This window comes from Phalangium opilio, unplaced genomic scaffold (genome assembly GCF_054372755.1).
Source record: "Phalangium opilio isolate 3A_F unplaced genomic scaffold, DU_Popi_V2 ptg000113l_1, whole genome shotgun sequence".
Lineage (NCBI taxonomy): Eukaryota > Metazoa > Arthropoda > Arachnida > Opiliones > Phalangiidae > Phalangium > Phalangium opilio.
The window spans coordinates 1,725,696-1,739,369 of NW_028324209.1; the positions used below are offsets into that span (position 1 = coordinate 1,725,696).

The following is a 13,674-nucleotide window of genomic DNA, read 5'->3' on the forward strand; positions in this document are numbered from 1 at the left end:
TATTCGTTGTAATTTTTAGCAGTTGCCCTTTCAATATATAGCTTCTCGAAGATTGACTAATGCATCTTGTAACAGTTGTCCATATGGTAGGTGACTCGCGACAGATGTTGCGTTATTAATATCGGTACTGTCGAACTCACAAATGACTGGCAACACTTGTCTAGTGTGCGGACAATTATGAAGCCACGTGACTCTAACAAGTTCTTATTAGAAACCTCTTCAAGGCTCTTAAGTTTTTGACGTTAACACGAAAATGTTCTTTAGATAAACGTTTGTTTGATTATCTTGAAATTCGTCTGTCCTTCAGAGCTCCTGAAATCGCTGCAAGGCCTAACTTGCCTTACCCAATCCATTCACCCTCTCATGTAATGTTGTTAGTGATAGTGTTACGGATTCTTTTTATGCCCTTGACTTTAGAAGCGAAACGCTTTGTCATTCGGTTTTGGGATTCAACCGGGTGAGAACACAGTCGGTTTTTGCGCATATTTGTTACATATTCGAAGTTAAAAAATGTCTTCCCAAGAATTCGATTATTTGGTAATTGGGGGAGGGTCAGGTGGAATTCCCAGCGCTATAAGAGCTGCCGAATTTGGGGTCAAAGTGGGCCTAATCGAGAAACAACGCATGGGTGGAACATGCGTAAGTAGAATTATTAGTTAATTTTTTTCCTTAATATTTCGAGGAAGGCGCATTTATGACTATGATAAACCATATAAATAGATTTCTGACAGGGATGTAAGACAGACAACAGAGTACCAGTCATAAACCAGACCAAAAAGCATTGCTTATTTTTGGCGGAAAAATGCCCCGCGACTCCGCGAGCCGCGATATTCAAACCACCTATTTCGAAGGACATCCCTTACAAATCGGAGCTCGCGCGCAGTCGCACTAGGATGTAATTTCCCGCCAAACCATAGCAATACTTTTAAATGTAGCTTGTGACTTTATCTAAGTTTGTCTGTCTTTTGTATATAATTTTACGAAGTCCAAGACTTAAAAGTAACTCATAAAAGATTAAAAATAACTATCGGCAATGCTTTAGGAGTATTTAACGTTTATCTTTACAGTAATATTCCTTCAAAAATTGTATCTCTTTAGATAAATGTTGGCTGTATTCCAAAAAAACTTTGTTTCTACGCTTCACAACATGTGGAATCAGCCAAAGAACATAAAGCATACGGAATAGATACTGAATTTCGTGGTTTAGATTATAGGTAATTTTCATCTGATATTTTTAGTGGCCTAAAATTGAGAATTTTTCGCTCAAAAATTAACATTTTCAAGCGGTTTCAAGCAAAAACGAGATGCTTACATTGCAAGATTGAATGGATTTTTTCAATCTAGTTTAGAGAAAGTATGTCTACCTTTTTATCATTTAGAGGATCTGTTAATTTTTCTACCCACCTTTGACGAATAAAAAAATGCGATTTCAGAGTCAGGTTGAAGTTATCACAGGCGCCGCTAAATTTATAGGCGATCGAACGCTAGAAGTTCAAGGTCAAATATACAAAGGGAAGCACATTCTTATCGCTGTTGGGGGTGCCCCTATCATACCCAAAGATATACAGGGTGAAAATAAATTTAGAATCTCGTTTAAAAGTTGGGTTTTCCACAATAAAATTGACATAACGTTTGAACCACAGGGGCTGAGTATGGTATTTCAAGCGATGGGTTTTTTGAATTGGAAAACATTCCGAAGTTAGTGACAAAACTTGCGTTTAGTTTCGAATCAGTTATCTTAAGTATATTTTAAATTTAAAGAAAGTCCGTTGTGGTCGGAGCAGGGTACATCGGCGTGGAATTATCCACGATTTTGCATGAATTAGGGTCGGAGGTCCATTTCGTTATTCGTAAAGATAAGGTCCTTCGGAACTTTGATTCTACCCTAAGCACCGCCCTTACTGAACAAATTATAGAATCTGGGTTGAATTTACGCAAAAACAGTTCGGTAGGTCTTAACTCTAGTAATTACTGGACTTCTAGAAGGCATTCTTAAAAAAATTAATAAACTTTAAGATCACAAAAGTGGTCAAGAAAGGTGACCAGACACTGACCATTACTCTAGCAACTGGAGACGTCATAGATGACGTCGAATGTCTTTTATGGGCAGTTGGACGTGAGCCCAGTATCGACATTGGTCTTGACGCGGCGGTAATGCATCATTATATCTTGTTAAATTAGGCTTAACTGAGAACTTAAAACAACAGTTCCAAAATTAGATTTAGTTCCAACACCGGAAGTTATTCTTAACTGAACTTTCGTAATCTTTCGATGTTTTCGCGATTTTTTGAGATATTTATATCAAGATAAACAAAATACCAAATTCTCTTGAATAATTCCTATCATAGTTTAAATTAGGCTTAACTTTATAAACGCAGGGTGTAAAATTAGATGAAACCGGCCACATAGCGGTTGACGAGTATCAAAATACATCAGCTACCAACGTGTACGCGCTGGGTGACGTGTGTGGTAAATACTTGTTGACACCGGGTAGGGACATGATTATAAATATTCTATTAGTAACCTGTCAACAATCATGTGGGAGATTTTTGAAGGTTTCTCTCTGATCTTCATTTAGTTGCGATTAAAGCTGGCAGAATCTTGGCGCATCGTCTTTTTGACAACCAACCCTCTTTGAAAATGGACTATTCTAACATACCATCCGTGGTGTTTTGCCATCCACCTCTTGGCACTGTTGGTTTGACTGAAGGTATTGAACCCTGGATATGTGTAAAAATACTACTTATTATGGATTCCCAACTAGACCAAAAGGGCACGGGGGGGGGGGGTTTAAGTCATATTTGTTTCTCTGTTCAACGGGTGCCTAGGTGAAATGCCTTTTAGAAGATAAGAGATGGGAATCCATAATACATAGTATTGATTCATGTCCATGGTACTATGTTATGTTTAAATAAATCTTTCGTTCCTGGTTGAACAGTAGACAAACTGTTCCTCATTCTTTGCTTTTGTTATATAATTTTGTGGTCAAGGTCACCTACGTTCAAAGGCTTACAAACTTTATTTTATGTTACGATATTCCCAAGCCCAAGAACTCATAAATTTCAATTTGACTTAAATTCATATGATGAACTTAGTAATCTAGCAATATTTTTCTTTGACACCCGATAGAGGAAGCTGTGAAGAAATTCGGACGTGAAAACTTGAAAATTTATCGCACGGCTTTCACCCCGCTTTATTACAATATGACCGAGAAGAAGGGGAAATTTGTGGCCAAGTTAATTTGTCAGGGACCGGACCAGAAGGTATTTGTTTACGCTCAACTTGAGGACATCAGTATAGGCGATATTTGAATACCTTTTAACACCCTTAGGTAATTGGACTCCATCTATTGGGTAATGGTAGCGATGAAATGCTTCAAGGTTTCGCGGTTGCCATCAAAATGGGCGCCACTAAGAGTCAGTTCGATGACTGTGTGGCCATACACCCAACATCTTCTGAGGAAATTGTACTTTTTCGTTAGAAATAGCAATTATAAATCACCGAAAGGGAGGCGTTAGGGAGATCAAAGTAACTACGGGTAGCTTTCACTTTTAGTAATTGTTGGTTATGGGTGCAATAAATGTATTGAACATAAATCCAAAACTTTTATTTACATTTATACAAATCTCATAATTATTTTAAAAACAAATTACGATGTCAGTGTATACTCAGTAATTGTATTTGTAGTAATTTTTAGCAGTTGTCCTTTCAATATATACCTTCTCGAAGATGGTCTCGAGATTAATTAAGACGTCTTGTAACAGTCGTCCGTTTGGTGCCTGACTCGCGTCGGATGTTGCGTTGTTAACAACGGTACTGTCAAACCTCTGGGCCAGTTCCGGGTAGAGGAATCTTTGGTACAGGACAGTTACTGGTAAGTCCATGGTAAATCCGTTGGGTGTTGTCCAAGTGACGTGAGGTTGTTGTAAGTACGTCGTATCCTTATGCGGCGTCGTTCTCGTGAACTCAACGGCTTGAAACATTGGAAAATTAGTCGAGATTAAGGAACGAACTCTGAAACGTAACGAGGGAAGGGCTGATTAGGGATTTTAGTATATCAATGTCATTCTAAGTTCAGAGCTACGCGCTCCGGGTTTTTGTTGTATTTACTAACAATGGTAGTACCACAAGTAGAACCTTCTTTATAATATAGTAAGTAAACATCATTGAGATACTAATTCGTCCAAGTAAGTTACATTAATTGTGTCTTATGAGTTAATTTTGTAATATTTTCAAATTAACCTTTGACACCGACTGACGTGAGAGTTTTTGACGTCACTGTTAAGAAAAGGTGAAAATAAAAACAAAACTATCTCGGAGTTAAAATCGTGTTCTCGGACTATGATACCAAACATTTTCGAAATAGATAAACTTTGCACTCGTGACGTGTTAATTTAAATTTGGCCAACTTGAAATAACATTGCGAAATAGTCAACAATAAACACGTTAATTGAAAAAAGCCCGTGATAAGATAATAAACGGTAAAAGTTCAGCTGAAAAAAATACTTGGCAGACTTCCAAGTGGTTCATTTTGTACCCCTTTTCAAAGGTCGTCCCTCCCACTGGTATTTTTGGTCTACAAGAAAAAATAAGTCTGAAAATGAACGTTTTTGAGACCAATACGCGTTGGATTGACAGAGCGGGAAGGTCGTGGGATTCTCTACGTTTTCAGTTGAAATTCTGTCATGGAACTAGTTGGTGCATGGTTCTGTTAGAATGGATAGGCGGACTCGGAAGTGTTGAGTTAGTTTCAATTTTATTTTGTTCGGACTAAATACTTTCAAATTAACTTAAACTCGCGGCGGACGTCTCGTGATTGAACTCCATTTTCTGAAGTTTATAAAAAAAACCGAAAATGTCAACTTGCACGATTTTATCTGAGGAACTTCGGGGTTATCCGAGAACTGCAGCTAAGAAAAACCCCATGCGTAAGTCAATATTTTGAAGTTTTAAATACTGTTCATGCCCCCGTTTTTGTTTATTGTTTTAAAATTAAACATAGTAATGGGGCTTCTGAACGAGTGCCACTTATTGATTGAAATTAGGCCTTTGAAACCTTGTACGGGTATTAAGTTGACCCGAATTTGACCCCAATTTTAAGTTAAATTTAGCCGTTTGTTTGTGTTTTCCTCGCGTACTTTCTCTAGTGGATTATTGTGGGGGTGAGTTTTTTGGAAATTGTTCCTTGCCAAAAATTTGTTATTATCGCCTAGCGAAGTACTAGTCGCTGTTTCTAGGAATTTTTAACTTAGTTTTAATTCAAATTAAAGGTCGAATTAGGGTTAAAAAAGTAGAATAGACCATTTGGTGAAACTGTTATTATTGGAGGAAGTCGTATTACTAGATAATTAGCAAACTTAAAAGGAAAAAATGCAAGCGAACCAAACCCTATAAAGTTAATTGGAACTGTTATCTCACTTGTCGACAGTTACAAAATTTTCGTAATCTCGGATGTACCATAAATATGAAATAACGTGAAATATTGCTTTCTTGATTGCTTATGGGCGAGTTGGCATGGAGCTTACAAACTTATAGGGGATAGACCTTTCAGTTGGATGAATACTACGTCACACCCTCAAGTCTTACCTCAATTCTGGTAGACATATTGATGGGTTTCTGCTTTCCTCCTGCATTTGACCCACCAATATAGACTCGTAAATTATCTCACAAATCATAGCCCTCTAACCTTAAACATTAAAGCAGTCGTCAGGAGCTTATTATAGCGAGGGGGTGAGGTAGGATTCTCAGGGTCATTCCGAATTTATTTCTGGTCCTCTATAGAACTACAAAGTCCATGATTGGTTAGCAGCTAGGTTAGAATGAAGGTGAAATGTTTCTTAAGTTAGCAATTTGTCTTAGATCGCGAATCAGTCAAAGACATACTATAAAAACCCCGAAATTGATCGCGGAGCTTCTTATAACCCCTTATCTGTCTGGAACTCTAGTTTGGTGTCTCGAATCAATTGCGAAAATCATTCAATAGAATTTCTAGACAAGTTGCGAATGACTGGGTTACATTCTCTCCTCTCGTGCATGAGTCGGTCGGTTTCAGATTGAAAAAGGCTTTGTAATTTTAATGAAAGCCCAGTTTTTTTTTTTTTTGAGTTAGTAAGTTTTTGAATTAGGATGACCTTTCGCGGTAAGAACGTGAGATACTCGAACTTGGGTGCGGGACACGAAAACCAACGAAAAGTTGAGGGTCATATTTTGTTTAATTTTTTGAAAGAAAATTCGTACGCTAGTAATTATGTCAAATAAGTTGAACTTTAATCTCTTGTCAATATTAAGACTTTCAAACTGTTGTCTTCGTAACTATCTAACAATGACCTTGAGTTAAGCCTACTTTTAAAGATGAAAAATCAAAATTTTCCAAATACTTAAGTCTCCCTGTAGAAAACTGATATTAGAGACGGTTTTATGGGAGCCATAGGTCACATTACTCGTGTTTATCGCACCCCTGAAAATCCCCTTAAATATAACTGATAATGAAGGTTATCTGTTCCAAGTTGTTTTCACAAACAATTTTATTGCTTTATGGTGTGATCTGTTTCAATGAAATTATATAGACCACTTCGATATAACTAAACTTCGCCTTCCATCCATCTTTTTAGCGCAGAGAGAGAGCGCGTCAGGATACAGAGGGTTTCCTACCTCTTGTTTTACATAGAAAGGGTCTATTAGATATTTCCTAGCCTATAAAAAGTTTATCTCTAAAGACTGTGTTTTCCAGTCAAAAAGTACTTCAAAGTGGTGGGAGGATCGGAGTTGTATGTCATTAAACTCGCGACGGCATAGTTACAGGTGTGTTACAGACACACAGGGAAAAGAGAATATTATCTCTCAATTGTTGGGATCTTATACCTTAGATGGCGAACCCGGCGTTTAAAGGGACTTCGAAAATCGGAATCTCTCTGGGAAATCCACGTGCATGCGTCGTGAGCCCTACGTCTCGCGCACGAGCCCCGGTTTTGACATATCTGGCGCCGGCTTTCCTATGACGCAATTCGTAATATACCCGTGTTGCATCTTATTTTTCCCCAAATACGAGACGACAAGAAGCGGGTTAAAATTAATCTTCGATAACTCCAATTAGCCTCTCGACACTAATTTAGCTCCCGAGTGTTGCCTTGTACTTTTTAATTTGATAACTTTCGTTCTATAAATATACTTTAATCGACTTCACTATCCTCCCCCCTTCTTGTTTACTGACATTAATTAATTTACGAAGTTGTTATTTCCGTGTTAATTAGTTTGACATCAAGGCTGTCATTAAGATAAGTCGCTTAAGTTTTAAAGAAATTTAGGCTTAAGAATTATTTAAATTACAATAGTAGACCAGTAACATAGTATTAAGCCTTAAATAAATTACCAAATACTCTTATGGCGACGTCGTATCTCCCGCAATTAAGCTTAAGAATCATGTTAAAAATAGACAACTGTTCCAGAATCTCCGAAGACCCATTCTTCCTCAAGTCTTACCTAAGCCTAAATTGGTCTAAAAACGTATTAGGCCTAGATCTCCGAGCAAAATTTATTTTTATTGCGTGAAACCTTGACTGTGTCAAGAGGGTATTGTCTCAATGGGCAAGGCATGATTGTACCCGGCGACTTTAACATAATCATAACCCAAACAATCACGATCTCGTCCTCGATCGCGTCTCGTGACGTGTTCCTCCCCCAATTTTTTCCCCAATATTAAATTCTAAAAAAAAAATTGTAATATATTTTTAGCTTCGATGTCCAAAGGTTGACGGAAAAAGAGTCACTTGGCATAGTTGCCAACATATTTTCTCGTGTTCATACCCACAGTGAGTGTCTCGTTCTCGAAGTATCTCGCTTTTGAAGATCCTTAGTTTTTCGTATAACTTAGATTAACACGCGAAACACTGAACTAGGCGGCTAAATTCATTGGTCGATATTTCACTAGCGAAGACTCGACAGAGACTCAACATCCTTATCAAAGCCTTAGCTATTGGTTGGATTACGCGACGCACGTGAACTCGGGATGCTTTTCCGGTTAGCTTGGGAGAAATTCTCTAGGCCATACTGGTGCAGGCAACCGGCTTCAATTCCTTTCATATCTAACTCGAAACTCGAGGAGGAAGGAAGCGTGTTTAAGAACTCTCGTCGCGTTTTATAACGGGAACATTTCGTATTCGCGCGCTGTAAAATATATATATATTGAAAGAAATAAGTTAAAACTGAACTCTAGCATAATTGAACACCGCGTTTTATTAGGTTTAATTTAACTGGGATGTCATAACGCGAGAATTAATTCAACCAGATTAAATCGACCATCGAAATTAAATGGTAAGTCTATTGATCCCAATATGTTTCCCAAGCCTAATTATTACGCGCAAATAATAATTTTATAGGTTAAGGTATAGACAAATACGCGGCTGTCAAATTTGTAAACATGTTGTTTGAAATGACTACTCGCGAATGTAGTAAAAGGCCTAGAGAAACGAGAAAGTTTAACCCGAATTGGGTCTAGGACGTATCTACCAAACGCGTGTGTATAATTGTAATTAGTATATGGAAATTAGGTTAATGTCGACGAGGGTTTTGCGGAATACCGGCGCCAAACTAAGGTTATTTTCTGTTTTTGGGTTTAACATACTGTAAGGGCCCGGTTACCGGGAAATCCCAGGCATTGATTTTAAGGAGTATCATGCATTGCGGGAAAGTGAACTGTTCAGTCTAGCTGTTGGTTTTGCTGCGTAGATGACTTCGTCCTACGAGCAAGGTCGTTTGTTAACGGAGGAGACATTACAGTGGGCGGGTACTTGGGCTATCACGTTTAGCGACACGCGTTTAGTGAAGCTAGAATTAATTAAAGATTATGGCTGGTGTCATTTTAGAGACTTAAATTCTTGATGAATTTTTTTCCTGGGGTGTTGTCATGGGTTTTGCCGTAGTGACAGGGATTCCCGAAATTTAGTGATAAGACAGTGGGTTGTTGTTTATGAATGAAGTGGGTCTTCAACCTTTAACTCTGGATTTTTTTTTTTTTGGTTTTTTATTTTCATTGTCGTGCATACTTCTATTTGACATAGATTTTTAGAGGTTCAACCTTAAAACTTCATTGTTTATTAATTCAGATTTATTGTTTCAGATACATACTATTGGAAATACAATCACGTGGTTTACCGGCATTTTCGTGGACCTAACAATATTAGCAGCAGCAGCAGCAACAACAATAAGTTAAAAACGGCGTCTTCTCAGATGCCCGGAGATTTGGATATGATATTGTCAGCGAGTCCGCCGCTTTTCAGTCATTCGGCACTGGCGGATTTTCATTACGCGTACAATCACCAGAACATGCCGACGGGCCGAAATCACCACCACTTTCCTTCGCGTAAAAACATGCTTCGTTTAAACGCGCTGAACACCAGCGACAGTCGGGACGACAATGTCAAAGGAACGGTGGTCACGACACCGATCCGACCCATACTTATGATTAAAACTGTTCAATCACCGGTCGACGATGAGGTTGTCGTACCCGAGGTCGAGTCACCGACTAGTCCGTCCGGTCGGGATAAAAAGAGAGTCTGGTTCGCCGATGACAAAGGATTAGCTTTGGCCCACGTTCGGATTATGACGGAACCCTCGGATTGTCCGCCTAGATGGACGGACACCTTCTTGGAACACGTTACCGGAAAGAGCGTCCTTAGTCACGGGTTCGCTTGTGGAGGGGTCAAGAGTCGAAGGTCATTTAGAGTAGGACGTGGTGGCCAAATGAAGGAGAGTCATTGGGAACCGTCTTTCCCGCAACCGGCTTCCGATTACGTCGCATTCAGACACAAATTGGAGGGAGAGAATGTGTCATTGGAGAACGTCATAGTCAAAGAGGAAGGCGAAAACGCCCCACTAGTCACGGGAACCATTAAGGTCAAGAACATCTCATTCAACAAGGAGGTCACTGTCAGATTCACCTTCGACCGATGGTTAAGCCATAAAGATTCCCCATGTACCTACGTCCCTAATGGACTGGACAGCAATTTCGCTTGCCAATACGACACATTCTCCTTCAGCGAACCTATTCCACAAACCGCGGACAAATACGAAACTGTAGAATTTTGCGTCAAATATTCCAGCGACGGTAATGAATTTTGGGACAGCAATGGCGGCACCAATTACCGGTTACGTTTGGTCGAAAAACCGGTTCCTGAACCCGAAAAACCGGCCATGGATCCAGTTATGGCTAGGTATACCGATGTCCCTAGATTCGCTGATCCAGTAACGGCTGATTTTGATAAATGGACCGAATTCGCCAGTTGGAATCACTTAATCAACGATTCACCATACTGGTGAAGTTCAGTTCATTCAACAATAATCACGCTAAAAGATGCTAAAAATGTTATCAAAAATATCAAACAATGCACGCAATGTTCCTGACAGTTCAAGTGTGTCAAATTTAATAATGTCTTCCCTATAATAATAATATTACAACAACGTTATAAAAAGAAACCTTTCAAGATGGATAAACAAACGAGGAATCAATAAACAATCTAATACAATACAAATTATTTCATGATCAATTCATTTTGAGAAAACTATTTTTGGAGTTCGCGAAACAAATTTGGAACTCGTCAAAAATAACGTGATCTGAAACATAAACAATATTTCGTTCGCTAAGTTTATATTGTTCAACAAATAAACACGCACTTCGCAGCAATTTATGTTTAAAATTACCGACTGGAATACTTACCATTCTTCAGAATATCCAGGATTATATCTTCGAAATGTTGTCTTGAGATGTTTATTTACGTCAAAACCAGAGATTGGAGAATAGATACATTCTTAATCTGTCGTTCAAAGGTAACTATACTATCAATGTTTTTCTAATTAATTTTAATTGGGCCTTTGCGTGTTTAAGTTGATAATGGATGGCAGATAATTTTTTTGAGGGATGTGAAGGACTTGGCCTTGCCTACTCCAGTTGTAGTTGAAATCTGTTACTTAAAGCTCGATTTTTTTTAGTTGTTAAGGGCCTTCAAATAGATATTGTTTAAATCTATCATCTATCTTTTTTTGATATGAACTATATAACCTAAATTGAAACTTAAAAACAAGTTATTCTCGTGGTAGTTGGCTTCATGCACAAAAATGACTAAGAAAATGTGGCTTTCCATTGACAAATAGGCCAATTTGAACGAAACTTTACATTAGGCCTATTTTTCAGGGTTAGCTATCAAAGTTCGTCGATAACATTTTCAATGCTGAAAGATGTCGTATAACCAAAGTCAAATAGAAATGGTAGAGGGTGCCCAGTGTAATTTTTACGAGGCTTTCCCTCTAGTTTTGGTTTTTATCACTATTTCTTAGTGCCATATTTCGTTCGTTGGTGCAAAGGCAACGTGAAGCCTGCTCTCTCCTTTTAACTACCTCACTTTCTGTTATTTCTATTTGCCTTTGGTTTACCCCGTCATAACATAATATTACGCAACATAAACAGCGTGTTAAGCCTAATTATTCTATAAAACGTCAAGGCCTAAGTAAAATTTATCAAATTGCAGCTTCGCATTGAAAGTAAACGTAGTGGGACTCTTTCCTAACCCTTTTCTCTTTTTTTCCCGTTGCCTAGGTGACCTTGATTAAAAATAAATAAATAAAAAATAAAATATGGAAGTCTCCAGCCACCTCAATTCCGCCAAAATGTGACGTCACACGGAGCTCTATTCAGTCTCCCGCCAAAATAAATCGATGATGCTCCTCCCAAGTCGATCTGGTGTTTGTTACGATGAAACTACAACTGTACTGTTCTTTCATTTGAGCTGAACATAAACCGATGAAAGATTGGTGAAAAAGCTGCTTGGATAATCGGAAAATGTTTCTACGTTGAGCTGGTTCTCGCGTGAAATTCTAAACCTTCTTCCTCTCGCAGCGAGGAAACGGTACTAAGCCTTGGTAAAAATAGTCCGAAAATAGACTTTAAGAATGTCAGTTCAGAACGGAAGTAGGCGACTTGGCGTGGAGACGAACGACTTTGTTCCTAAAAATAGTTTTAAAAGATGTTCCTGGGCCCCTTATGAAGACAAAATGTCTGTCACAACAGATGAAAACGCGCGAGAAAAATACATAAGTAGCTAAGCCTATTTTTGACATTAGATAGTTTGTAGTAATTCCCCCAAACACAATGAGTTTAGCTTAAATAAAATTTAAATTTCCTCAAGGTTTTATGGTTCCTATACCCTCGTTAGTTCAAGTTTTATTAGTTGTTAGTTTTGTTTTAATGTTTAAAAAAAATATGGTTTTGCCGCAAAACCCCAAAAAAATTTCAAAATGGAAAAAACAAAAACATTTTAAATAGTCCCCCCCCCCACCTCCTTATAAATTTAGTTATTTTTCTTTTAAATTGTTTAAAATCGCTACTTTTAAAAAGAAATTTAGAACTTGGAATTAGAAGAGAAAATTAAACCCCCTTTTTGAATTTAATCAAATATATGTAAATTAAATTTATAAAAGGCTTAGCATTAAATAAATTTTTAATTATTATTTAAAATAAAACGCTCAACTTTTTATAATAATTAAAAACAATCTAAGGAATTTAATTCTATTCTACTTATAATTAAATATGGCATATTTCTCAAATAGCTTATTTTACCAAAAAAAAGTACTTTGAATTCGTAATAATTGAGTACTTTTTAATTATTTGCTTAAAATAACCGTCGGAAATAATATTAAAAGGTTTTTAAACAAAATATAACTTAAATCGTAAGAGATTATGTACTTTCGTACCTGAATATGGTCCATTTATAATATTATATACATTTTACACAATAAGCTACGATAAGGAAAAGTATAATATTTTGATAAAGGGATTCCGTCAGAGAAAAATTCTAAATGGAAGTGCCATATTTAACATATTCAGCCAATAGGAAGACGAGTTAACGGTTGTGACGTATAACTAAATGGCTTAAATTCTATACTCCCCCCCAAAAAAAGCCCCCTATACCGCGTGAACCACCCAGTGTTTTCTATAATTTTATAATTTTAAAAACTAACAAATATTTATAAATTTGAATGATTGAAATTGCGGTTATGAAAATGTTTTAAACTTTTTTATTGAAAAAGGAAGGCAAAAAAGCTTGGAAGTGTTTTCGCAAACTTTCTCTAGAGTTTCGAGTTAAAAATAATGTTATTTCTTTTGTACAAATGTAATATTTCGCCTCCCTAGCCTATACTCTGTTATTTTGTTGTTTTCTTCTTCTTCTTCCAAAATAAAAGTGCCAATCCATTGTAAATATAATTAATAATGGCATAAATTATATATATTATAAATAAAGACAAAATATTACAATGCAACAAATTCGTATTTACTTATCTTTAAATTTAAGCATATTTTTAATCGTATTTCTTTGTTGCTGGGGGAGTTTTATATCTGATATTTTATTAAGTACTGCACATTTCGATAGCAAATGTCTGAGTTTGATATTGTTGATTTATCAAAAGTGTTTACGAAAAAAATGTATTTGAAATTATTTCAAAAGTAAGGGAAATTCGGATTTCAAAATCTAAGAGAAATTTATTTATTTTATTTATTTGGACTAGCAACGTACATGCAAGCCTTAGGCTTTTGTGGTACGGACGGAATGATTTGAATTTTGACATGAGAAATTGAGAATAGTAGACAAATATTAGAAATTAAATGAACAGTGCATATGTATAATT

General features: G+C 37.0%; 3 protein-coding genes across 4 annotated transcripts; 2 read left to right on the forward strand and 1 right to left on the reverse strand.

The window, feature by feature from the left end:
* Nucleotides 1-21: 21 nt before the first annotated feature.
* On the forward strand, nucleotides 22-3,665 carry LOC149623244 (glutathione reductase, mitochondrial-like). The gene is made up of 11 exons (XM_089852303.1): nucleotides 22-639; nucleotides 1,099-1,214; nucleotides 1,285-1,354; nucleotides 1,434-1,569; nucleotides 1,644-1,698; nucleotides 1,762-1,948; nucleotides 2,017-2,151; nucleotides 2,379-2,490; nucleotides 2,579-2,710; nucleotides 3,130-3,263; nucleotides 3,332-3,665. Exons 1-11 carry the CDS (start codon nucleotides 511-513, stop codon nucleotides 3,479-3,481), a joined length of 1,356 nt encoding a protein of 451 aa, XP_089708429.1. The 5' UTR covers nucleotides 22-510; the 3' UTR covers nucleotides 3,482-3,665.
* Nucleotides 3,663-7,843, reverse strand: LOC149623245 (uncharacterized). The gene is made up of 2 exons (XM_089852338.1): nucleotides 7,804-7,843; nucleotides 3,663-4,014 (listed from the first exon to the last, which is right to left on the reverse strand). The coding sequence occupies exon 2, from the start codon at nucleotides 3,981-3,983 to the stop codon at nucleotides 3,669-3,671; it is 315 nt and encodes a 104-aa protein (XP_089708464.1). The 5' UTR covers nucleotides 3,984-4,014; nucleotides 7,804-7,843; the 3' UTR covers nucleotides 3,663-3,668.
* On the forward strand, nucleotides 4,652-13,312 carry LOC149623246 (protein phosphatase 1 regulatory subunit 3B-like). 2 transcript variants are annotated; one of them, XM_089852304.1, is made up of 3 exons: nucleotides 4,652-4,928; nucleotides 9,116-10,821; nucleotides 11,588-13,312. In XM_089852304.1, the coding sequence occupies exons 1-2, from the start codon at nucleotides 4,856-4,858 to the stop codon at nucleotides 10,312-10,314; spliced, it is 1,272 nt and encodes a 423-aa protein (XP_089708430.1). In that variant the 5' UTR covers nucleotides 4,652-4,855; the 3' UTR covers nucleotides 10,315-10,821; nucleotides 11,588-13,312. The 2 variants fall into 2 exon arrangements, with proteins under 2 accessions (XP_089708430.1, XP_089708431.1); XM_089852305.1 differs by lacking the exon at nucleotides 4,652-4,928 and adding an exon at nucleotides 7,977-8,310.
* The last annotated feature ends 362 nt before the right edge of the window (nucleotides 13,313-13,674 follow it).

What these genes read in the sequence shown, in the direction of transcription:
- LOC149623244 (XM_089852303.1), top strand. Translation starts at nt 511, where the DNA reads ATGTCTTCCCAAGAATTCGATTATTTGGTAATTGGGGGAGGGTCAGGT. An exon ending in ATTTACGCAAAAACAGTTCG is followed by an intron (nt 1,949 to 2,016) that starts GTAGGTCTTAAC and finishes ATAAACTTTAAG; the next exon opens with ATCACAAAAGTGGTCAAGAA. An exon ending in ACATTGGTCTTGACGCGGCG is followed by an intron (nt 2,152 to 2,378) that starts GTAATGCATCAT and finishes TTATAAACGCAG; the next exon opens with GGTGTAAAATTAGATGAAAC.
- LOC149623245 (XM_089852338.1), bottom strand. Translation starts at nt 3,983, where the DNA reads ATGTTTCAAGCCGTTGAGTTCACGAGAACGACGCCGCATAAGGATACG.
- LOC149623246 (XM_089852304.1), top strand. Translation starts at nt 4,856, where the DNA reads ATGTCAACTTGCACGATTTTATCTGAGGAACTTCGGGGTTATCCGAGA. An exon ending in AGCTAAGAAAAACCCCATGC is followed by an intron (nt 4,929 to 9,115) that starts GTAAGTCAATAT and finishes TTATTGTTTCAG; the next exon opens with ATACATACTATTGGAAATAC.